Source organism: Nicotiana tabacum, chromosome 19, assembly GCF_000715075.1.
Source record: "Nicotiana tabacum cultivar K326 chromosome 19, ASM71507v2, whole genome shotgun sequence".
Taxonomy (NCBI): domain Eukaryota; kingdom Viridiplantae; phylum Streptophyta; class Magnoliopsida; order Solanales; family Solanaceae; genus Nicotiana; species Nicotiana tabacum.
Genome location: NC_134098.1, coordinates 42,676,420 through 42,702,968, shown reverse-complemented (window position 1 = coordinate 42,702,968; position 26,549 = coordinate 42,676,420). Strand labels below are relative to the sequence as shown.

The window sequence follows — 26,549 nt, the reverse complement described above, 5'->3', positions numbered from 1 at the left end:
AATACTCAAAGAAGGCATAAATTCTGTTGACAATCAAGTATTCCGCCAAAACTCAAAGTAATAAAGCTCAATCTTTTAAAATCTTTTATCCAATTTCAATTATGAATTCAAGTGATTAAAGTAACAAGTTGGGTGCAAATAATATAAGCAATGCATGGTAAAGTCCTAAGTCTATTCGGACATAAAAATAATTTTAGCTACGTATGGACTCTCGTCACATAGCGCGTACGTAGCACGCATAATTATTAGCAAATAACTATTTAACAAAACCTACGGGGATACTTACCTCGTTTTCAAATCCACTTTCTAGTCCACAATTCACACTAATAGCCTTAAATCAGTGCCGAGCAATCCGAAACTAGCCAAAGGTTGTATAAACTAATCAATATATGCTCAAAAGTTTATAATTTAACTATTAGAGTAATTACATAACCCGATGTGGAAGATTCCTAAAATTTAACCCCGGACCCACGTGCCCGTATTCCAGAACTTTTTGTAAATAAATATTACCTATAACCTCATGAATACAAATATATAATTTCTACTCAATTCTATAACCATTTCCGGGATTTAATCCCATTTTTATCAAAACTCAGATTTTTCAACAAACTCCTAAAATTTCCATATTTTATATGATAAAATCTACCCATAATCTATGTATTTAACTTACATTAAGTAAGAATCACTCACCTTATAGTGCTTGATGAAAAACCCCCTCCAAGAAGCTCCAAATTCGGCCAACACATTGAGAAATGGGATAAATAAGCCTTAGTCGCGACTTTAAAATATTTTCTGCCTAGTGATTTCTTCTTCGCAATTGAGATAGGGCACTCGTGATCGCGAAGACAAAATGCCAAGCCCAGGAAAAATGCCCTTCGCGAGCGCGAGACCAGCCTCGCGAACTGACATGGGTCGACCGACGCGAACCATAGACGTATCTAATATACTGTCGAGGCGTTCGGCCGATTCACAAGAATAGAGAAAACTCTACAAACTCCAATAAACGATTACAGTATAGTAATAATACTCAAAGAAGGCATAAATTCTGCTGACAATCAAGTATTCCGCCAAAACTCAAAGTAATAAAGCTCAATCTTTTAAAATCTTTTATCCAATTTCAATTATGAATTCAAGTGATTAAAGTAACAAGTTAGGTGCAAATAATATAATCAATGCATGGTAAAGTCCTAAGTCTACCCGGACATAAGCATGATTTTAGCTACGTACGGACTCTCGTCACATAGCGCGTATGTAGCATGCACAATTATTAGCAAATAGTAACTATTTAACAAAATCTACGGGGATACTTACCTCGTTTTCAAGTCCTCTTTCCGGTCCTCAATTCACACTAATAGCCTCAAATTAGTGCCGAGCAATCCGAAACTAGCCAAAGGTTGTACAAACTAATCAATATACTCTCAAAAGTTTATAATTTAACTTTTAGAATAATTACCCAATCCGATTTGAAAGATTTCTTAAATTCACCCCCGGGCTCACGTGCCCGTATTACAGAAAGTTTTATAAATAAATATTACCCATAACCTCATAAATACAAATATATAATTTTTACTCAGTTCCATAACCATTTCCGTGGTCTAATCCCATTTTTATCAAAAATTAACAAACTCCTAAAATTTTCACATTTTACATGTTAAAATCTACCCATAATCTGTGTATTTAACTTACATTAAGTAAGAATCACTCACCTTATAGTGCTTGATGAAACCCCTCCCCCCCCTCCCCCTTCAAGAAGCTCCAAATTCGGCCAACACAATGAGAAATGGGATAAATAAGCCTTAGTCCGGACTTTAAAATGTTTTCTTGCTAGTGGTTTCTACATCGCAATCGAGATAGGGAACTTGTGATCGTGAAGACAAAATGTCAAGCCCAGGAAAAATGCCCTTCGCGAATGCGAGTCCAGCCTCGCGAACGCGAAGGCGTAGTTGATGGCCTCAACGCGAACGCGAAGGCCATTGACTGACCCCCCCAGCTGGCATCACACTTCGCGAACACGAAGGCCTGATCGCGAACGTGAAGGCCATTCGCCCAAATTATCGTGAATGCATTTGATCTCTCGGGAACGCGTAGGGAAAAATTCTACCTATCCCCATTCCTTCATCGCGAACGCGACTCCTTCTCCGCGTTCACGAAGAAGGAAACTAGAACAGAAATTCTGCCGTTTTTGACTTTACTCTGGGCGGTCCGAAACACACTCAAGACACGTGGAATTCCATCCAAATGCACAACCAAGTCCATAAATATAATGCGGACCTTCCTAAACCCTCGGAACACATAAAACAACATCGAAACTAAGAATCGCACCAAAAATCTAATTCTTTAACTTATGAACTTCAAACTCGAAAATGATGCCAAATTTTGCGTACAAATCATAAATCACCATACATACCTATTTCCAGGCTTGGAATCCCAAATGGACCTTGATAACACCAAAGTCTACGTCAAACAAAATTCAAAGAACTTGAAAACCTTCAATGCACCAACTTTCAACATTAAGCGTTGAAACGCTCCCGGATCATCCGAAACTCGATCCGAACACACGTCCAAGTCCAAATTCATCATACAAACCTATTGGAACCATCAAATCCCGCTTCCGAGGTCATTTACAAAAAATATTGACTCAGGTCAAACTTGGTCATCTTATGCCATTATTAAGGATCTAAGTGTTCTGATTTCAACCCAAACCCTTCCAAACTCAAACTAACCATACTCACAAGTCATAAAATAGTAAAACCACATACTGGGAGTTTTAATTAAGGGAATGGGAATCTAGAAAGTAAAAAACTGGTTAGGTCATTACATTCTCCACCTCTTAAATAAACGTTCATCCTCCAATAGGTCTAGAATCATACCCGGAGTGCTGAATAAGTGTCGATATCTGCTTATGTTCTCCTTGGACTCCCGAGTCGCCTCCTTGACTGGTTGACCACTAGACCCTTACTGCAGAAATCTTCTTAGACCTTAATTGGTGAACCTGCCTGCCAACAATGGCAACTGGCTCCTCCTCATAACCCAAGCTCTCATCTAGCTGAACCGTGTTGTAATGTAACACATGCGACCTATCGGCATGGTACTTCCGGAGCATAGACACATGGAAAACCAGATGAACTCCCGATAGACTGGGAGGCAAAGCAAGCTCATAAGCAACTCTCTGAACACGCATCAACACCTCAAATGGGCCAATTAACCTTGGGCTTAGCTTGACCTTCTTTCCGAACATCATGATACCCTTCATAAGCGAGACTTTGAAGAGAACATTCTCGCCCACCATAAATAATAAATCATGCGCTTTCTAATTCGTGTAACTCTTCTGTCTGGAATGTGTTGTGCGAAGTCGCTCCAGAATCAACTTTACTTTCTCTAAGGGATCCTTCACTAAATCAGTGCCATAACCTAGCCTCGTCGGGCTCAAACCATCCGATGGGCGAACGATATCGCCGACCATACAAAGACTCAAATGGATTCATCTCGATGCTGGACTGATAACTGTTGTTATAAGCAAACTCAGTCAAAGGCAAGAATCAATCCCACTGCCCTACGAAGTCAATCACTCACGCTCTGAGCATATCCTCCAAAATCTGAATTAACCGCTCCGACTTCCCATCGGTCTGCGGATGAAAGGATGTGCTGAGCTCTATCCGGGTGCCCAACTCACTCTGTATTGCTCTCTAGAAATGCAAAGTGAACTGAGGTCCTCTATCTAAAATGATGGAAACATGAACACCATGTAACCGGATAATTTCCTGAATGTAAATCTTGGCCAATCTCTCTGAAAAGTACGTAGTCACAACTGGAATAAACTGTTCTGATTTGGTCAGCCTGTCGACAATGACCCAAACAGAATCAAACTTTCGCAACGTCCGCGATAACCCAACTACGAAGTCCATAGTGATGTGCTCCTATTTCCACTCCGGGATAACCATCTACCGAAGTGGGCCACCTGGCCTCTGGTGCTCAAAGTTAACATGCTGGAAATTTAAGAATCTCGCTACATACTCAACTATGTCCTTCTTCATCCACCGCCACCAATAATGCTGCCTCAGTTCGCAATACATGTTCGTAGCATCTTCTCCCTCAATCCATCAACATTAGGAACACATAGGCGACCCTGGAGTCACAAAACAACATCGTCACCGATAGTAACCTCCTTGACACCACCATGTAGTACCATCTCTCTAAGAACCAGCAAGTATGGATCATCGTACTAACGATCCTTGATCCGCTCAAATAATGAAGACTGATCTACAACACATGCAAGAACTCGACTGGGCTATGAAATATCCAACCTCGCAAGTTTGTTAGCCAAGGACTGAATGTCCAAATCCAATGACCTCTCCTCTACTGAAATAAATGCCAAACTACCCAAAATCTCAACCTTTCTGCTCAAGGAATCCACAACTACATTCGTCTTGCTCGTATGGTAAAGGATGGTAATATCATAGTAACTCAAGCCACCTGCGCAACCTCAAATTAAGATCCCTCTGGTTAAACAAATGTCGCAAGCTATGATGATCGGTGTAAACCTCACAAGACACCCCATAAAGATAATGCCTCCAAAGCTTGAGAGCATGAACTATCGCAGCATAATCCAAATCATGTACGGGGTAATTCTGCTCGTGGGGCTTCAGTTGACTTGAAGCATATGCAATAAATAGCCCCTTCTGCATCAACACACAACCTATGCCAACACGTAAAGCATCGCAATACACTATATACATCCCTGAACCGGAAGGAAATACTAACGCCGGTGATGTAGTCAATGCGGTCTTGAACTTCTAAAAGCTCGCCTCTCAATCATCGGATTATCTAAATGGAGTACCATTCTGGGTCAATCTAGTCAAAGGGGTCGCAATCAACGAGAAACCCTCCACAAACCGACAATAATTACCTGCTAACCCCAAGAAGCTCCTGATCTCGGTCGTTGTGGTAGGATGAGGCCAACTCTGGCCTGCCTCGATCTTCCTGGGATCTACCTTAATATCCTCACTTGATACAATACGTCCCGCGAATACCAAAGAATCTAAACAGAACTCGCACTTAGAGAACTTAGCATATACCTTCTATTCCCGCAAGGTCTGAAACACAACTCTCAAATGTTTCTCGTGCTCCTCATACTACGCGAGTAGATCAATATGTCATCAATGAAGACAATGACAAATGAGTCAAGATATGGCCTGAACACCCAGTTCGTCAAAATCCATTAACGCTGCCGGGGCATTGGTCAAGTTGAAAGAAATCACTAGAAACTTATAGTACCCATATCTAGTCCGGAAAGCCGTCTTCGGCACATCCGAAGCATGTATTTTTAGCTGATGATAGCCAGATCTGAAGTCGATCTTAGAGAACACCCTGGCAGCCTCCAAATGGTCAAATAAATCATCAATGTGCGGCAACGGGTACTTGTTCTTAATGGTAACTTTATTCAGCTGGCGGTAATCAATACACATACGCATACTCCCATCCTTCTTTTTCACAAACAATACCGGTGCACCCCAAGGCGACACGCTTATCCTGGCGAACCCCTTTGCTAGAAACTCCTCAAGTTGTTTCTTCAACTCTTTCTGAGCCATGCGGTATAGTGGAATAGAGATAGACTGGGTACCTAGCGCCAAATCAATACTGAAATCGATATCACGATCTGATAGCATGTCTGGTAGATCAGAAGGAAACACATCGGAGAACTCCCGCACCACGGACACTGAATCAATCATGGGAGTCTCTGCAGCAGTATCCCGAACGTAATCCAGATAAGACAAATAACCCTTCTCGACCATATGTCGAGCCTTTAAGATAGAGATAACCCAACTATATGTATTGATAGATGAACCCCTCCACTCCAATCTAGGCAACTCTAGCATCGTCAAGGTAATAGTCTTGGCATGGCAATCAAGAACGACATGGTACGGAGACAACCAGTCCATACCTAGGATGACCTCAAAGTCAGTCATGTCAAGCAACAGAAGATCCGCTTTGGTCTCATAACCACAGAAAGCTACAATACATGACCGGTAAACCCGATCCACAATAATAGAATCGCCCACTAGCATGGACACATATACATAAGCACCCAAGGACTCACGAGAGACATCTAGATAATGAGAAAATAGAGATGAAACATATGAATATGTAGACCCTGGAAGTATCCTTACCGCAGACAGAAATATTATATGTGATCACGACGTCTGAGGCTACTGCATCTTGTCTGGTTGGAAAAACATAGAACTTGGCTGGAGCGCTACCCGACTAGCCTCCACCTATAGGGCGACCCCTAACCACTTGCCCTCCGCCTCTGGTCGTCCAGACTGCTAGTGCGGTAGCTGGTGCAGTGATCATGGGATGATGGCCCTGCTGTGCTGCCTTTTCCCGAAGTCTGGGGCAAAATCTCCTCATATGACCAAGCTCCCCACACTCATAGCAACCTCTCGGTGTGGAAGATGACTGACCCTAAGGACCTAAGTATCCGCTGGAAGACTGGAAGAACCCCGAATAGCCGGTGGATGATAGGAGCTCTTTGGAATGGCACTGAAATAGGGCCACACTGGAGCACCCCGAGGAGGCGATGGGGCTGAATAGGTTAGCCTATTGGACTGACCCCTCACAAACTGACCGTTGCCCCCAAACGGAGCACCACTGAACCCTCCATAATATTGTGGTCGCTTGTCCCTCGGTGCATGCTCTCAGCCCTACTAATGGATACCATCGATCCTCTGATCTTACTCCACAACCTGCTCATAAAGAGTCCACATCTCAATCTCTTGGGCCATAGTAACCTGGATACTGTAGTGCAAGCCCGCAATAAACCTTCGCACTCTCTCTGCATCAATGGGTAGTATCATAAGTGCATGGCGAGATAACTCAGAGAATCTCCAGAAAGAGACATGTGAACTTGTCCCAAGTCAAGGGAGGCGAACCTGCTGGTCTGCTAAGAAGATAGGATTGCCACCATCTATAGGCCCTGCCTCCAACTGAAATGTGGTAAAGTCCACCTCGTGGGACTCCAATATTTTCATGTTGTACAGTCTGTCTTTGCAACGATCAATAAAATCACGGGGGACCTCATGTCGCTCATCGCCAAAGGCAGGAGGATGTAGCCTGGTCCATCTATCTAACAGCTTATGCGGCTCGCTGGTCGCGGCTAGTTTGGGCTCTGGTATAGCTGATGTAACTGGCTGAGCCTCGCCCGCAAGTAGTGCACCTAGGGTCTGTTATACGGTAGTAGCGTGCCCTAGAGCCAGAGTGATAGGGGTCTCCCTTCCCGCCTAAGAAGTGGTTGGGTCCACTAGAAATAAACCAGTCTGCATCATAGAGTCTATGAACCGTATCATACGGCCCATGACCTCCTAAAATCCCGGTGCAGACATGAAATCTGTCGGGGCCGGCACAATTGCAAGTACTCTTACTCCTCAATGATAGGATCCTCTATTAGATCTGCTGGTGATACAACAGGAGCAACTCTAGTATGCCATCATCCTCTAGTAGGAGCTGGAGCCCTCCCTCGGCCTCTGCCTCGACCTCTAGCAACAGGGGGAGCAGCTCCTCCATCTCCGGGTACATCTTCCGCGTGCGTTCTTACCTTCTATGAGAGGATAAGAGAAATATACTTAGCATAACATCAACTACACGTTAGGATATGAAGAAAGAGAAGTTTCCTAACACCCTATAACCTCTCGAAGATGAGTATGAACGTCTCTGCACTGATCTGCAAGACTTTATTAGGGTCGATCAAGACTTGTGAGACCTATATGAACCCAGTGCTTTGATACCAAGCTGTCAAGACCTAATTCCCACTATAAGTCGTGATGGCGCCCATCGTCGCCGCTAGGTAAGCCAACGGTGAACTATCTATTTAATTATTCATTTTAATATTCTTAAAGTCATTGATTTTATTTAATAACGAAATAAATAGTAGATGACCGTGGTAATATAAATCATAAAATTAATATGAGAGTGAAGTAGTGAAATTTATAAGCAAAACCATGAATGTCTACTAGAATTTTCCAAAATCCGGTGTCACAAGTGCACGAGCAACTAGTAGAATATACAAAACCTCATATACTACTGACTGAAGTAAGATTGACAGAAAAATAAATACAACAAGGAAGAGACTCTGGGTGCTGCAGAACGGAGCATAGGAAGCAGCACACCGCTAAGTCTCTGGGTAGCGGGGATACGCCCCTGACTGGCCACCAGATGCACCTACCCCAGATCCTGCACGATTAGTGCAGAAGTGTAGTGTGAGTACACAAACAATATGTACCCAGTAGGTATCTAGTCTAACCTTGAAGAAGTAGTAATGATGGGTCAACATCGACACTTACTAGAGGTCAATAAATAAAGTATAGGAATCAAAAATAGGCATGAAATACAACAATAATAATGAAATAAGAAATAGTAAATAATGATTCTTAAACATAATATCAATATAATATCTCCAACTATCACATGCTAAGTCTTTAGCACATAAGGGCCACTAAGTGATTTTCCAAGTCTTAGGTCAAGAAAGATGTATCGAGTATATTCAGACTCCGAGGAATATCACGCACGATTATGCCAAGGTCGTATGACCCGATCTAGAATAGTGTGTACACTGCCGAGGGTCGATCGACACGAACTATAGATGCATCTAATATACTGCCGAGGCGTTCGTCCCGATCCACTTGAATTGAGAAAACTCTACAAACTCCGATCAACGACTACTACATAGGAATAATACTCAAAGAAGGCATAAATTTCGCTGACAATCAAGTATTCTGCCAAAACTCAAAGTAATGAAGCTAAGTCTTTTAAAATCATTTATCCAATTTCAATTATGAATTCAAGTGATTAAACTAACAAGTTGGGTGCAAATAATACAAGTAATGCATGGTAAAGTCCTAAGTCTACCCGGGCATAAGCATGATTTTAGCTACATACGTACTCTCATCACATCGCGCGTATATAGCACCCACAATTATTAGCAAATAACTATTTAAAACACCCACGAAGATAATTCCCTCTTACAAGGTTAGGCAAGAGACTTACCTCGTTTTCAAGTCCTCTTCTTGGTCCACAATTCACACTAATAGCCTCAAATCGGGGTCGAGCAATCCTAAACTAGCCAAAGGTTGTACAAACTAATCAAATATATGTTCAAATGTTTATAATTTAACTATTAGAGTGATTACCTAACCCAATTGGGAAGATTCCTAAAATTCACCCCTAGGCCCACGTGCACGTATTCCAGATATTTATGTAAATAAATGTTACCCATAAGCTCACGAACACAAACATATAATTTCTACTCAATTTCTATAACCATTTTCGTCGTTTAATCCCATTTTTATCAAAATCCAGGTTTTTCAACTAACTTTTAAAATTTTTACATTTTACATATTATAATCTACCCATAATTTATATATTTAACTTACATTAAGTAGGAATCACTCGCCTTATAGTGCTTCATGAAAACCCCCATCCAAGAAGATCCAAATTCGGCCAACACAATGAGAAATGGGATAAATAAGCCTAAGTCCCGACTTTAAAATATTTTCTGCCCAGTGATCCCTTCTTTGCAATCGCGAAGACAAAATGCCAAGCTCAGGAAAAATGCCCTTCGTGAATGCGAGACCAACCTCGCGAACGCGATGGCGTGGCTAACCTAATCAATGCGAATGCGACGGCCTCAACGCGAAGGCCATCGACTGACCCTTCCCCCTCCTCAGCTGGCCTCACACTTCGTGAACGCGAAGGCTATTGGCCCGAAGTATCGTGAACGCGTTCACTCTCTCGCGAACACATAGGGAAAAATGCCACCCAGCCCCATTCCTTCATTGCGAACGCAACTCCTTCTCGGCTTCGCGAAGAAGGAAACCATAACAGAAATTCTGCAGTTTTTGACCTAGCTCCGGGCGGTCCAAAACACACCCGAGCCACTTAGGACCCCGTCTAAATACACAGCCAAGTCCATAAACATAATACAGACCTACTCGAACCCTCGGAATACATAAAATAACATCAAAACTAAGAATCGTACCCCAAAATCGAATTGATCAACTTATAAACTTCAAACTTCATCAACTAGCTCCGAACGCGTCAAATCATACTTAGACAACTCGGAATGACGCCAAATTTTGCGTACAAGTCATAGATCACTATACGGACCTATTCCCAAGACCGAAATCCCAAACAAACCTTGATAACACCAAAGGGTAATTCAAACCAAATTTAAAGAACTTGAAAACCTTCAATGTGCCAACTTTTAATATTAAGCGACGAAACGCTCCCAGATCACCCGAAACTCGATTTTCGAACACACGCCCAAGTCCAAAATCATCATACGAACCTATTGGAACCATCAAATTCTGGTTCCGAGGTCGTTTATTAAAAATGTTGACTCAAATCAAACTTGGTCATCTTAGGCCATTATTAAGGAATTAAGTATTGTGATTTTAACCCGAACCCTTTCAAGCTCAGATCAACCTTCCCCGCAAGTCATAAAGCAGTAAAAGTACACACGGGGAGTCTTAATTAGGGGAACGGAGATCTAGAAAGAAAAATGACCGATCGGGTCGTTATAATATATGACAATACACCCGACATATACTCCAGATACACCAGACATGCATTCCACATATTCTAGACATACACCTATTCTACAAATAGTAACATACACCCGACATATAATTATTTTACCACCAGAAAAATCACTGTATACATCATAAAAAGTTATCATAACTACCAATTACTTCCACCATAGCAATGCAAAACCTATTTTCTATCAAAGAAAAAAGTAGTAGTAGAAGAAGAACGTGTGAAGAGGCAGCCAACGAAGAGGTAGAGAAAGCCAGGAAGGAAGTAGATATGCTTCGACGATAATGGCGATGGTGATATGCAAATATAACGGCGATGCAAATCTCCCTTCGGATATTCTCTGGTGACCGATGAAGAGGACGACATTGGCGGTGGTAGAGGACTGAGGAGAGTGAATTAGGGTTAGAGGATTGGGATGGATAATAATATCTGGATACTAAAATTAAGGACACCCTATTTTCCTAAGTTACTATATTTTGAATACTATTGTTAAGTTGCTTAACTAATTGAAAGTATCTTCAAAACAGATAATTAGGGGTCTTTTTTTGTCGCCAAATTTTACGTCACGCCCTATTGTAACCTGCTATTTAAATTGTATCATTTTTTCAAAATTATTTAGCATGTTCCTATTTTTAAAAAAAAATCAAAAAAATATGATATCTACAGGCCAAACACGCTACCTACAAGCCAAATCAACGACGACGCTATCTTCAAATTATAAGCGAAATGTGGAGGGATTACGAAGCAGTTTGATATATCAAACTAGTATTAAAGAAGAAAAAGAAAATAAGATGTGGCTGATGAGAGAATGTTACGTGGGGATAATTACTTCAAGGAAAACAATATTCCTATATAAGATTTTGTTTTTTGCGAAATCAAGAAGAATATAAAAGAGAACAAGTATGCGAAGAATGCGATAAATATGGAGGAACAAGATGTTGCCAAAATTATCGAAGCTATTTTGCATAAGCTTGACTATTACAGTACGACACATTCAGTGAAAGTTTGTGAAGGAGCCATCACCAACACAACACAGAAGAAGCAAATTCAAAGCCATAACTTCAATAAAAAAAAAAGTCTGAAGTTGGCCTTGCCAAGGCTATTTAGTAAAAATATTTGAAGTTCACCTTGGTAAGTCAGGCTAAACTTCAAGCAAAAATGTATGAAGTTTGGTGCCAAACTTAAACAAAAATGTCGAAGTTCGCACTTTGAAATTTATACTGCCCAAAATTTATAACTTTAGACGCGAGTGTTTGGAACTTTAGTCCCGGAAGTATATTTCAAAGTAGATAAATTTATAACTTTTAATATAACGTGAGTATGACTTTAATGGTAGCTCCAAAATCGATACCTGCACTTACCCCTTTTTTTGGGCGAAGTGCGGGAACAGTAATTTTTAATGCAGTATTTAAGCTTCAGCCACTGTTTATAAATTATTTTGAATGCGACAAACGCTTGTCTCAATAAGTACCGCCTCCGCATAAAAACACAAAATATATGCTCTAATATTATGCAACACAAGTCAAAGCTAGCAACACGAGCCACCGTTCTGGTTCATTTCCTTCTTTGTCACAATTACTGATATGAAGGAGATGCCATCATATTTGAAGCTGACGAATTTGAAAAATAATAAATTGACAGAATGGCAGTGAAGTAGCACGAATGAATAGACAAATAGCATACAAATTAATAGAAACTTCAATAGTAATGAAGAAGCAGCAAAAGCCAGAAGAAACAACACCAAATATATTGCACTGGAGCTGTTCAAAGAAAGCAGCAAGACATAAGCAAAGCAAATGGTGAATTGTGCACCACAAATTACACTGTGTCCTTAAGTTTAAGTTGTGAACTCCAAACTTCATGACACAATGTCCTGAATTTCGGCTATAGATTCCGAATTTCAGGACACTATGTCCTAAAGTTTGAGCTTCGGAATGTGAGCTTCAGGACATAATGTCCTGAAGTTTAAACTGTGGATTTCGAATTTTAAGACATTATGTCATGAAGTTTGAATTGTCGAGTTTGAACTTTAGGATGTTGGTCTTGAAGTTTGAGCTTCAAAATATGAACTTCAGGACATTATGTTGTATATTTCGAATTTTAGGACATTATCTCGTGAAGTTTGAATTTCAGGATGTTGGTCGTGGAGTTTGAGCCATTCAGTTCGACATTAAAAATACTATATGGATCTAGGATTTCTAGTACATGGGTGCACTACTAAAAAAAAGAAAAAATTGTATCAAGTGAGAATTGATCCCTATACCTCTCAATAAATAACTCATCCTCCAACCAAATGCACCATTCAACTTTTTTAGTGTATGGGTGCCAACAGTTAATATTATACAAATTTTAGAAAATATATACATAAAATATCTAATTTTACGGAAAGACCATGAGTTCACGTTGCCCCGTAACTACACCTATAAATCCGCCCCTGACTATGTCTGAAAGTTCAATGTTTTATGGTAATTGAAAGATAGGGACAATAGTCCAAAAATGTCTAAAGTTTTAACTTCATCCAATGAACTTCAGGACAGAAGTTTGAAAATTTGGGGACTCAAGAAATCTTGAGCTTTTCAAAAAAGCATTACAAAATGTTTCTTAAGCAACAAATCTCTGCAGCAACTAAGCAAAGTTGCAAAATCGCCACCATGATGCCCCATATCCATTATGTCATTCCAAAATAAAAGCAAATTAATTCTTTTCTTCTTAATCCATATACTATATACATCTTCGTTTCAGTACAAACTTTCCAAATAGATATCATGTTTAGTAGTTTAGGTTTGTTAATGATGAAACTTTGAACATGTAGACTGTAAACCGAAAAGCAGAAGCAAAGAAAAACAAAGATGGATAAAGAAAAACCGACATGCTTGTATTTTAATAGGAAGGAGATAAACAGAGTAAAGGGCAAAAATGTGTTAAAAGTTTTTGCAACTGAGAGTTGGCTATTCCTGCTCAACATTTAAAACATTGGCTCAAATCTAAGTAGGCATTTGGTCATAAGTTTTGGAAGTTTTTTTTCAATTTTTTTTTAAATATGTGTTTGTTTATAGAATTAATCTAGTTTTTAAGGTATTTTGAAAACCAACTAAAACCAAAACTTTAAATCCCAAATATAACTTAACACCTCATTTTGGGTCTAATCATGACCATTTGAGACTTTTTAGCTGGAAAAAGAAAAAATAAACTTTTTAACATGTCAAAACTTACCTAAAAATTTATGTCCAAATACATTTTCAATTTCAAATCAAACTTCATCCAAATCAGCTTTTTCAAAAATATTTGAAAATCTATGTCTAAACGGGTCCTAAATACCATGTAAAAAAGTGGTCAAGCCACGTTATTTCCACCTTTTTTTGTCGAGGAATTTTCAGAAGCCACTATTATTTAGTGGCTATTAACTTCCTATAGGTACCATATACATAATTATATCTTATAGTTACTATTCAGTTGTTATGATAGTGTATTTGTTGTATTCACGCTGCCGTATTCATGAATACAACAACAAAAAGTGTCTAAAATTAGGGCAGTCTAGTTGTACGTGCATGTATTCACATGTATTCGCGCCATGTATTCATGAATACAGTAACGACAATCACCTTAAAAATAGGTATCTCCAGCTTTCTAATAACGAAAATAATATTAATTAGCATGATACACTCCTAAATATAACCCAACAAAATCAATTCTAACATGTCTCATTATCAACCCAATTAATTAGAATGATTTTTCAGTTGTATTTAGTGTGTTTCAATATTTTTTTCTTACCGTTGCATTCATGAGATTCAATGTTTGTATTTACTGTATTCGCTATTTTATATTCAGTGTATTTAAATGTATTTGTACCTATGTTGACACCAAGAGAAACAAACCTTGGAGTCGTCCTCTCCATCCATTCCTTTTTCATAATTATAAAGGACTAGGGTATAGCTATTTAAATCCTCGGACGAAATCATCCAACATAAAAATGTATAAGACCTTAGTGATTAACCGAGCGTGTGGTATCCCGACTCAAAATAAAAGGCTAGAAAGAAGGTCAAGTGAGGAAACCATAATCTTCACAAGAAGACATCCTTTACAACTGATCTTCCTCAACAAATTCAGGTTTTCTCTCTCAAAAAGTGGGCTTATTAAATATCATATTGATTTGGTTTTGTTCACTTTTATTTTATTAGCAGTAATATTTTTGGTTGTCTTGTAGCTCTTTGTGAGCAGGTTTATGTACTTTCTCAAGGTCAGAAATCTCAAATTTAGAATTTAAGCATGAAGTCATCATTCTGTCATCCAACATGCTTCTATCTAAGTGATTTCATACCTTACTACTCCCCTCTGTCACCCTTCTAAGCTCATTTGCCCTATGCCTTTAGTCTGCTTTGAATGATCCTTTCACTCTTCGAAGGTGAGCGAAGTACTTTGAGGGATTATATGGAAGGAACCTCTGCTAAGAATGGAATGCATTGATTTGGGGCACTAGTTTTATCGTAAATAAGCGGTTAAAAAATGTTACGTTCAATTATTCTCATATTTTTCTTTGGTCAACAACCAAGCAACTAGAGCGTTATGGCAAACAATCCCCAGCACCTGTAGTTTTGGGGATCTCCTACGGCTTGCTATACTCTTTCGCTTCCGGCTGGCAAGGCTTGGCCCAACATTGGATTTGTTTGAAAACTACCAAGGTGGCATTCATTCAATCAAATCTTTTATGCTTATGCCAGCCCAAACTAATTAACTTTTTTTGGAAAGGAAGGAGTCTTGATTATTGAACAGGTGCCCTGTGGAACATGTTTTATGGATTTTTACTCTTTATGTAATATTTTTTTTCTTACTAATTGAATTCAGGTAGATAGGGGAATATTCGATTAACAGTATTTTAGTTATTCCTAATACATGTTATTATTATTGTATTCAGTATATTTCATTGGTTGTATTTATTGTATTTATAGTTATATTCAGTGTATTTTACTATATTTCACTATATTTTAAAATTAAATGTATTCACTATTTATATTCTATTATATTTTAATATTTGTATTCAGTGTATTTCAATATTTGTATCTTGTATTCATGCATACTGTATGTACAGTATGCATAAATACATGTGTATTCAGCTGTATTAAAACAACAGATCTTCAAATACATAAATACATGCAAAAAAATATATTTATACAAAAATACAATGTGTTTGAGTGAATTTGTACATAATACAATATATTTGTATCTTTGTATGTGACTAAATAGCAAAGAATAGAAGAAAATTCGTCGGAGATGGCGTTTTCCGGCCAAGAAGAGAAGAAAGTTCGTCGAAAAATTCACTCATTTCTGTTTCCTGGCTGCCTTCTACTTTATTCTAATGTCTCGCTGACCATCAATACTAGTGTATCTTGAGTTGCTCGAAGAGAGAGATTCTTCTTTCTCATCGACCATCAATACTAGAGCTTGATTTGCTCGAAGAGAGAAGGAAGAGAGAGAGAAAGAAGAAAAAATTTGAGAGAGAGAAAGAAGAAAAAATTTGAGAGAGAATCGAAGAGAGAGATTCTTTTTTTTCGTCGGCCATCAATACTAGGGCTTGAGTTGATCGAGAAAGAAAAGAGTGAGAAAGAAGAAAAAATATGAGAGAGAATCTTGTGTTAATTAAAAGAAAGAGAGAGAAAAACATAATTTCACGCCTCAATGGTAGTATATATCATAAATACCTATTTTGCTATAAATTATAAAAGATAGATATAGAAAATAATATTTTAAAATGATCTTAATTTATAATAAATATGGTGTATACATTTGTTATAGGAAATAAAATTTCTTTTTTTGTCATGGGTTTATCATTGGCCCAATCCAGTATTTGCATGTTGGGCTGTATGAAGTTTAACTTTAAGCTACCGGTAGGAAATTCTTTCTAAAACAATAATTTAAAAAAGAAAAAAACAAGAGAGAAGCAAGAAGAGGAACGTTTTATTGAAGCAACCGATAACATAAGGGAGATCGTTCTTGTTTGGTAGCTCAAAGCAATTCGGATACAAAAATGTCTGCTAATTTCTGGACTTCATCTCACTAGTATGTGGGAATTCCCATATTATTTTTGCTTCTTCTATCTGCAGGTGTTTTTTGTTTGTTCAAGAATCCTATTATTTTCATTTAATATATTTTCTTTGGTTTTGTCTGAGCAGCAAAGAACTTCTAGATCCTGAAGAGGTGGATGTCGTGCATCAGCTTGATAAGGAGAGGGGCATTACCCTTGACGATTTCAAGCTCATCAAATTGCATATGTCCAATTGTAATCTCTCTCTCTCTCTGTGTGCGTGTGCTCTCTCTCTCTCTCTGTGGGTGTGTGTGTAGCCTAATTACATTATTCACCATCTTTTTATAAATCTTTTTCAGATTTTCTAGAATTTTCTTTATTGTAAACCCTTTCAAAAATACCAACTTTACTCTGGTTTGCTTGATTAATTGCATTATTTCTTGCTTCACATTATATCCAGTAATTCATTGAAGCCACATTTTTTTTTTGGGTTTAGCTACTTGAGTAGTTACCTTTTTCTGCCCCTCCATCTTTTAATGTCCGTTTTCAAGTTCTTTAACATCAAACAATGAGTATGCAGACTTATTTTTTTTAATCTTGTAATGTTATTAGACCGATTAAATATTCAATTATTAGTAGAATTAATTTCCCTTGTCGATGAGGCTGAAATGACAACCGCGAGAGTACATGATTCGAATTCTAATAGAAGCAAAAAGAAATGTGATTTCTTCTCATCTGCCTAAATGTTGGTGAGGAGAGGTACTCGGCGCAAATTGATCGGGACAACAACAGTGATGCCTCAATTCCAAACTAGTCTGGTTCAGATGTAAGAATTCTCGCTATCCATGTTGATCCATTTGAACCCCATTCATTCCCGTCCAATGTTATCACATAAAGGAAACAAAGAAAAAAGAGAGAGACTTGTATTCTTCTATAATTAAAACCGAAACTTGAGAAAGTTGCTCCAGTGCACATATGATACTGCTCATCCTTTCTTGATCATACTTGCATGCGTTCACATTTTTCTTTCTTTCTGTTTCTGTTTCTTAACTACTTTTGGACTCTTTCTCCTGAACAACTGAAATTATGTTAATCTATATCTTAATTTTTTCATCTTTCTGCTTCTTTCCAGATATTGCAAGATTGGCTCAAAATGTCAAAGTGAGACAAAGGTGCGCTCTTTTCTCATTAGCGTGCGAAACTTATTTTTTCTATGAGCATATCCTTTTCTTATGAATGGAACCTTCAATTATCAACCATTCAGTTTTGCTGTGAGGACGTCTCCATAGTTGATGTTGCTACTGTTGAAATGGTCAACTTTTGTTAAGCCTATGATTATTTTAAAGAGAGATACTGCAGGGTAAGCCATATGACCAGGAGGTCACGGGTTCGAGCCGTGGAAACAATCTCTTTCAGAAATGCAGGGTAATGCTGCGTACAATAGACCCTTGTGGTCCGGTACTTCCCTGGACCGTGCACATAGCGGGAGCTTAGTGCACCGGGCCGCCCTTTATACTGCTCTTTATATTTGCATACTATTGGCATGAGGAGTTTTGAGTAATTCAGGGATTTCTAATATGTTGGTTATTTCCAGGGTTGTCGCCACAGCCATTACTTACATGAGACGTGTGTACATCAGGTATATCTTGTTATTTGCAATTGTGAAAGAAAAATGAATATGCATTTTACTTTCAGGGTCTTGGTACCCAGTATCTAAATTAGACCCTGTACCTAGTACCTACCATATAACCACCAAGATCCATATAAATCGGTGTCGCTCTTCTGAAGTATGTTACTTATAAGATTTCCCTAATGGTCTTATTATACTGTGCACGTTCTTAGGATTACTGACGGTTTCAAGATGAAGAAAAATAACTAGTGCTTTTACATTTAATCTTCACATGTCTTGTGAATAGGTAAATTAGGATCTACAATTGTCGCACCCCAACTTCGGGAGGTGCGACCGGCACATGATGCTCGAATGCCCGTGCGAACAACGTCTATACTTAGACCCCTTTAACGTGGAATCTGGACCAACAAGATTGTGTACAACTGACTGTGAAAGAAACATTAACATTTTATACAACTTCACAACTGTAGCCAACAAACTGACAAAGTCATAACCAACCCTTACATACATCCGAACACTAGTCTGCAAGCCTCTAAGAGTACCAAAATAAAGTGCATGACTTAGTCGGGACAGGGCCCCACCGTACCCAAAATGATCGGACATATACTTAAGTACCTATTGACTTCTGAACAACTACTCTGGAGAAGTGGAGTGCGACCACCAACCGCAGAAACGAGCACCCTACTGGGGAGGGACGTCACCGGATTTGACTGTATCTGTGGGCTGGAACACAACGCCCAAAAGAAAGGGGCGTCAGTACGGAAAATATACTGAGTATGTAAGACTGATAAGGCACGTAAATCAAAGACATAACATAAGAGGTACGGATACATCACTTCAACCTGCATACCGAAGACAAGCCACCGGGGGCGTATACTGCGGGAACCATGAATCATAATAACATGCAAGTTTTGTAAAAATGAGGCCTCTCATTGGGGCTATGCATTAAATACATAATATAGTACCATTAAGCCACTCTTTGAGGCACATAATATCATATTGTATCATATCATACCCGACCTCAAAAGATCTCGGTTGTACCCTGTCTCAACAGAACTCGGCGTACTCGGTCTCAAAAGGACTCCCACTCCGTATCCGGCCTCACAGAGGACTCGGTCATACCCGGCCTCAGGAGATCTCGACTATACCCAGCCTCAAGAGGACTCGGCGTAGTCGGCCTCAAGAGGACTCGGTAACCTCACATCACACATCATGTTACCCAACTGATCAGTGGTTGCACAATAGGTGCCGTACCTGGCCGACTATAGCACGACTCAGTAGAGTAAAGTAGATACATACATATATATATATATATATATATATATATATATGCATTGCAAGATTAGCTTCAAGAGACATTAAGATTAAACTCAAAATGAATCATGTCTTTCCGACCTCACGGTACTGTCTAGGAACACCTCAGACTGGAATGAAATGCTACCGTAGGAATGTATAAGAACATAAGCAACATTATTGAGAAGGGCTTAGAACGAACCAATCTTACAACACAAATTTTTTTAGAGAGACGCTTACACCAAATCATGCCAAGAAGAAAAGTTGTCTTACATACCTTATTGAAGAACTAGCTACGCTTCCCGAGTTCTTACGCTTTTGTGGTGATTAACTCCGCCTCCAATGAATCTCCAGAAATCAGTATAACAAGATAACAAATATTATAGTGACGATCTCAATTTCTTCACGCCAAATCCTACTAGGTCCGCCTTTGATTAAGCCTTAGACTATTTAGAAATTCTCAAAGGGGTTTAAGAGTATTTTAGGTGAACTGAAGTTGGTGATATCCTAAAATGGAAGAGAAGAGAGCTGCACTGCCGTTTCTACTAAGTCTAGGAAATTCCACCGCCCCATATGCCAAACAGGTCGCCCCGCACCGGCCACTACGCCCGGTGGGACAGCTGGCACAATCTGGTCAAATATAACCGCCTCCATGTCCTTATAACGTGCTGCCGGCTGATTGGTTGTGTAAAAAACTCATTAATCTTCAACTTTATATGTGGGGGAATAGTGTGGGGTGTAACAACAATTTAGCAAATGATCTCTATCACTTTGTGTCCTCTTTATTCCGAGTCATGCAGAACAAATGCAATGTACTTAAGTGAAGTTAACTGTTCTCATACGTGTGACGGTAATGAATCTAAGTGAAATAATAGTCTCTGGTTCAGATTCTCTATCTTTTCCTCAAATTTACGTATTCAAACTTCAAATTTACTCTATGCTGTTAGGTCTCTGGTGATGCATCACGGCGGAGCATACCTCCTTGTATTTTGAAGTGTATAACTTTCTAATTACCGTTTCTTCTATTTCTCGTAGGAGAAGTATGACTGAATGCGATCCTCGTCTGGTTGCTCCATCTTGCTTATATTTGGCATCAAAATCAGAAGAAAGCACTGTGCAGGCCAGACTTCTTGTATTTTACATCAAAAAATTATGTAAATTCTTGTTGATCACTCTGATGAAGTAATTGTATTGGCATATCCTCTTATTCTAGCATCAGTTTATTGAATATCAGCTGTGATTAGTGGTGACAAGATGATTGTTTGCAATTTGGTTTTGCAGATTCAGATGACAAGTATAGGTATGAAATAAAAGACATACTTGACATGGAGATGAAAATCTTGGAAGCCCTCAATTATTACTTAGTTATATTCCATCCATACCGATCGTTGTCTCAGTAAGTATATCTTCTTAAGATTACCAAATGTGCTGTACAATAAAAGATCAATTTGTATCAGGGAGATCAAAGTATCTACCTGCCACCATGTGATGCCTTATGAGCAATGTGGGGTAACGGAATGATACCAAGTTCCCCATATAAAACTTTCCCCCGGAGACTGAGTTTCTTATCAAACAACCCAATAGGTTTGGTTATTTGGTTTAGTAACGCCATATCGGGTATCTAGCTGCATGTATGTGTGCTTATGCAGCAACGAGATTGCAGAATCTCAGAATTAGTTCATCTAGTTCTCCTTCTTCTGCCAATAGAGAAGACCTTGATGAGAATAACAAGAAAAAAAGGAAGTTATTGCTATGAGGGTTTAGTCTTCAAAAGTCTTTTAAACCTGAAAGATTGGCTTCTGGTTTCATTGTCTTCTGGAACTAGCAGTCAATCTGCCTAACCATGGCCGGGCTGGCCTCAGAGCACCCAAGTGCATTTTATGCAGGCTCAGTTCTCTTGCTATTAGTCCAATATAGCTGGCGTGGACCCTGGAGGGGAAGTGAGAGAGGGGGCATGGGAAGAACCCAGGCTGATTTTGGGCAGAGAACTTGGGGCGGTTAGGAGGTTATGAGGTCGTCCAATGGTCTCCCTTTAGCATGAAAGCATGGCTTCTGGTTTCATAGTCTACGTGGAACGCTTCCCCTACAGCCATGAGGGGAAGATTGGCCTCTCAGAAGTCAATCACTCAATCTTCTGTCATTTTATCCTTAATGTCTGCTATTTCCACCTTCTTCCAAATGTGATCATTTTTTAATCTTGTCTTATCTTGTCCATGTTAGCATCTGCTTCTCTGCAGTACCTATCTTGTGGATATGTGGACTTCAGCAGTTCAAAATTCATGGCTGATAACTATTCTATAAAATTTGCCTTTCACTTTGATCGGTATCTTTCTATCACATAACACTGTAGTAGCACTTCTATATTTCAACCATCTTATATTCATTCTATGTGTAACATCTAGGGGTGCTTATCGGGCGGATCGGACGAATAATTACATTTAACGGTTCGGCTTATCGGTTATCGGATTATAAATGTAGTAATCCGTTAGCCATCCAATAAGATAACGGGCGGATTGGTATCGGATTAACAATTATCGTGCGGTTATTGGACGGTTTATCGGCTAAATCAAATAAAATATTTTTGAACAATCCTAGTCGTGTGTATACCAAACGGCCAAACCTGATAAAGTGACTCGACTATAAGTTTCATCCCCTTTTTAGTTTACTAGGCTTTTTAACATCTGTTGCTACTGCACTTATTATAAGTATTTCTTTTGGTTGCATAGCTATCCTGTTTCATATCAAAACAAAGGGAAAGACTGAAAACTAGTCAAATTGACTGAAAATTTATATACAATCAGAATCCCCAACACCTACAAAACTTGAAGGCATTTTCAGATTTATTTTCTGATAATACTCCTGTAAATTCTGTTGATCCCATATAAAAGTGTAAATATAAAAATTCTTAACGGGTTAACGGTTTATCCGATAAGAAAATTGAGTAATCCGCCCCCAAACCGTTAAGCCGTTAATTATAAAATCTCAATCCGTTCACCAACCATTACCCCGATAACCCGATACTAATAAGCCAATAAACCATCGGTTCGGTTAAAGGTTACGGTTCTGTTACTAACATCTTCATTATCAAACCATTCTTCTGGAGTATCGAGCATATATATTAGAATTATTTGCATTTAGACAGCGCAATCCCGTCTAATCTCACCTTAACTTCACTCTTCTTATGCTGACTAAGCTTGTAGCAGAAGAAGTCAAGCTTTGATATTTTCTATTAATTCCATGGATTTTTATGTCTAGACTTGAATGACCTTTCTGTATGAGTGATTAATCTACCTTCTGACAACCTGCTGGAGAACTTCTATTCGAGTATTACAAAAGTAAAGTGTTTTTTTACAGTTTTATACTGTGTTGCTCTCTGGGCAGCCTACGGTTGGTGGACAATATCTCTAGAGAGATTAACATTTTCGAAATGTCATTAATGTGATGTAGTTCTGTTTGCTTCCTCAAATTGGTCCCTTTACTATTTCCCTCCAATTGGAATCAGAGTACGATTTCCTTTTTAGCTGATTGTGTCTATCCAAACTCTCTAATTGGCAGGTTGTTACAGGACGCTGGCATGAATGATACAGCTCAATTAACATGGTAAGAAACATCTTTTCCTAGGCTGCCTGATATCTTTGACTTGCAAGGAATCATACTAGATTATTATCAATTGGACAATCTTTATTTTTGTTAAAATGGTAAATGGTATTATTAACAAATAGCACAAAGTTTCTGCCTGATTACATCCCAAAAAATAAAAATAGACCCTGACTATCTATGTAAAGATATTATAAACTATAACAAGGTCTCAGCATTTATCAATTGTACAATCTTTCAGGGGACTTGTGAATGACACCTATAAGATGGACCTAATTCTCATACATCCGCCACACTTGATTGCATTGGCATGTATATACATAGCAAGTGTGCTCAAAGATAAAGAAACTACTGCCTGGTTTGAGGAGCTTCGAGTTGATGTGAATGTGGTATGTCTACAAAACCTAAATCTGCACCCAATTGCTGTCATGCGTTCCTTCCTAGAAACTTAACTGCTACAAAAGATACCCTTGACTTGACAGGTCAGAATCATTATTCTGCAAGAGTATGTTTTGTCTTTGGCGTTGGAGATGATAGTGAATTTACTAGCAAAGAAGTACCTGTCTATGTGGATTGATATGTTTTTCTGTAATATGATTTTAGGAATTGAGTGTTAAAGAGACTAAGTAATAAAAGTGTGTTCTCTCTAACAACTTAAGCTTTTAGGTGAGATGGTCACACATTTCAACATTTAGCATACTCCCACACTGTGCTCCATGCTATTGTTATAGTGGCTGATCAGAAATGTGTTGTGTAATGCTTCGATGGGGAAAACGTTTCTCAAAGTGTCGTCTAGGCACTAGTTTGACACAGCTATTAGCCTTCTTTCTTGAAACCTTCGCTGCGTGTGCATATAGAGTTATGAACAGCTTACATCATGAACTGTTCTAAATGAAGTATCTCATAGTCATCTGGACCGCTTCTTATCTACTCTATTTTTTTGATTTCTTACCTATTAAGCCCTCAAAATTGACAGGTGAAAAACATAGCAATGGAGATACTAGATTTCTATGACGGCCACAAAATGATCACAGATGAGAGGGTTAATGCAGCGATGAGCAAGCTAGCTGGAAAGTAGGAGGTGCTACAGCAGACGAGAGCCTCTGGTTATGTCAACTAATTGTCAATGGGTTTGTTGGACAAATTTATTAGTGTCATCCTCTGAGCTCTAAGTGATGAATGATGGCAAAAGCTGTAATGCCGCAATGTCCATTTGTGAAGAAAAAGGAAAGACGAAAACAGTCGTTGCAATAAAAGTTAAACTTGCCCGGAAAATAAAAAAAAGAGTGAGAGGTGGTTGTGGTAGCTTTAGACTTGGTAAATTACAGAATATTAATGAGAAGAAGTTTGTTGTACCACCTGATGCGGAGCTAAAAGGGGTGTCAATTGTTCGGTTCGGCCGATTATTTCATAAAATTTGTACTATACCATTTTTTCGGTTATTCTATTTTGTATAATCAAAATTAGACTTTTCGAAATCGTCCCAATCATATCGGTTTTTCTTTGGTATCGGTATGGTTCGGTTAATTTTTGGTATTTTTTAAATGTCATGTAAAAGTCACTAGTAAAAGTAGAATGTAATAACATACATACTTTTATAGGATAGCAAAATTCTCTAGATAGTTCTACTATTTAAATGGTGATGAATTAAGAAAACATGAAAGATGCCAGAGTATAGATTCATCAACCACTCTACAGCAACGTAAGCCCACTTTTTAAAATATATTCACAATTTATAATGTATTTAAAGATTAGCCAGTTTACCCAAACTTTAGGACTAAATATCCTCAATTTGAAAATTCATGACTTAGTGTCCTAAATTTTTGAGCTGCTAATTTAAAATTTAGGACAAAGTGTCCTGAATTTCTGAACTACTAATTTAAAATTCAGGACATAAGATTTGAACTTCTAGACACAATTTTCGAACTTTAGGACATGATATCCTAAAATTTGAATTTTGAGGTTTAAACTCTAGGACGCCGTATTCTGAAGTTTGAGCAAAATTTGTTAAGCTTTAAATACATTGTACGTTGTGGACATATTGTAAACAACATGCTTAAAATTGGCTACCTGGTGGCATTTCCACTAAAAGAAACTAAGCAAAGCCAAAGGAAAGATAAATCACACGAGTAGAAAGATATTAACCAAGCTGAGACTCAAGAATAAAGTCTATACAAGATTAAATATTCAAAAAGATAAATCAAAATTATACGAAAGGAAACATATTCAATACACTGTAGTTTGCTACTCATAATCGCTAGAATACTTTGTGTCTTGCTAGTGAATATGCTGGAAATAATTTAGTTTCAGTAGGAGTAGTATAATAGGGGTAATTAGGATTTTGATTTTAATTACTTGTTGTCTTGTAACCATTTTCGTAATTCCAAGGTCCAAGGAAAAATTTAATGCTTTATTATTTTTGAACTTAATATATAAATATATTTTCACATGTAGATTTATTCGGTAATGTTCGATATTTTTTTGATTTATTTTCATAAAATAAAAAACGCACACTAATTATCGGTATAGTGATAGATTTATATAAAAAATCTACAATTTTATTAATAGAAACCTAAAAATCGATTCGGTGCTGTACGATTCGGTCGGTTTAGTCGGTTTTTAAATATCCATTTACCCCCTTAGAGCTAATACTAAAAATCTTACATTGAAGATGAAAATCTTCTGTTCTTCCCGATATCTTTTAAATTAAACTATTTTCTACTCTCGATCTTTGGTGGGTTTATGAGATTTAAACAATGAAAAATATTAGCATGATGAAAATGTTTTGATTTACTGGGGCTTTGGTGAATGAAAATATTTCTTATTTACTGATTCCCACAATCGTTCAAATTTACTAATGTTCTTGCTAATTAGTTTGACTCTTGCCCATTTTTCTTCTCCTTTGTTATGGTACATAAATCTTAATTCAAACTAGAGGACCAATAAAGAATATCTAGAATAAAAAATAAATGTATCATGAATTTGTATTTTTAGTGTCATAGCAGTATTCTAGATAGAATAGATCAGTATTTAGATTTCTTATCTTTATTAGGGAATAATATATATGTAACATGATTGGTGCATGAGCTCTAGTTATGCTGTGTTGTGTACTTATTCTAAACCATCTTGGTACCATTTCATATTAATTGATTAACTGTGAGCTGCTACTTGATTGTCTAGCGTTACTAAGTTGGTTGATCAGTTGACTTGTGCTTGCTTTGTGGTCTCACTTATTGCCAATATAGTGAGCTTTTCTACATATTTTTTTCTCCTTATGAGTGGATTGCTTATATTGACCTTATACTTGTACTATATACATACTTGTTGAAATGTTTCCTTCAAGTGCCTTGGATGTTACAGGTTACCTTCTTGATAAGAAACGCTTAAAATCTACAAGTAATTTTTTTTAATACTAAATAGACC

The 26,549-nt window shown here is 38.1% G+C and overlaps 1 protein-coding gene across 1 annotated transcript; it reads left to right on the top strand.

The window, feature by feature from the left end:
• Nucleotides 1–16,500: 16,500 nt before the first annotated feature.
• On the top strand, nucleotides 16,501–24,604 carry LOC107800310 (cyclin-C1-2). Its single transcript, XM_016623466.2, has 9 exons — nucleotides 16,501–16,641; nucleotides 16,755–16,861; nucleotides 17,739–17,778; nucleotides 18,201–18,245; nucleotides 20,565–20,683; nucleotides 20,811–20,925; nucleotides 23,085–23,129; nucleotides 23,368–23,515; nucleotides 24,103–24,604. The coding sequence occupies exons 1-9, from the start codon at nucleotides 16,610–16,612 to the stop codon at nucleotides 24,202–24,204; spliced, it is 753 nt and encodes a 250-aa protein (XP_016478952.1). The 5' UTR covers nucleotides 16,501–16,609; the 3' UTR covers nucleotides 24,205–24,604.
• Nucleotides 24,605–26,549: the final 1,945 nt, after the last annotated feature.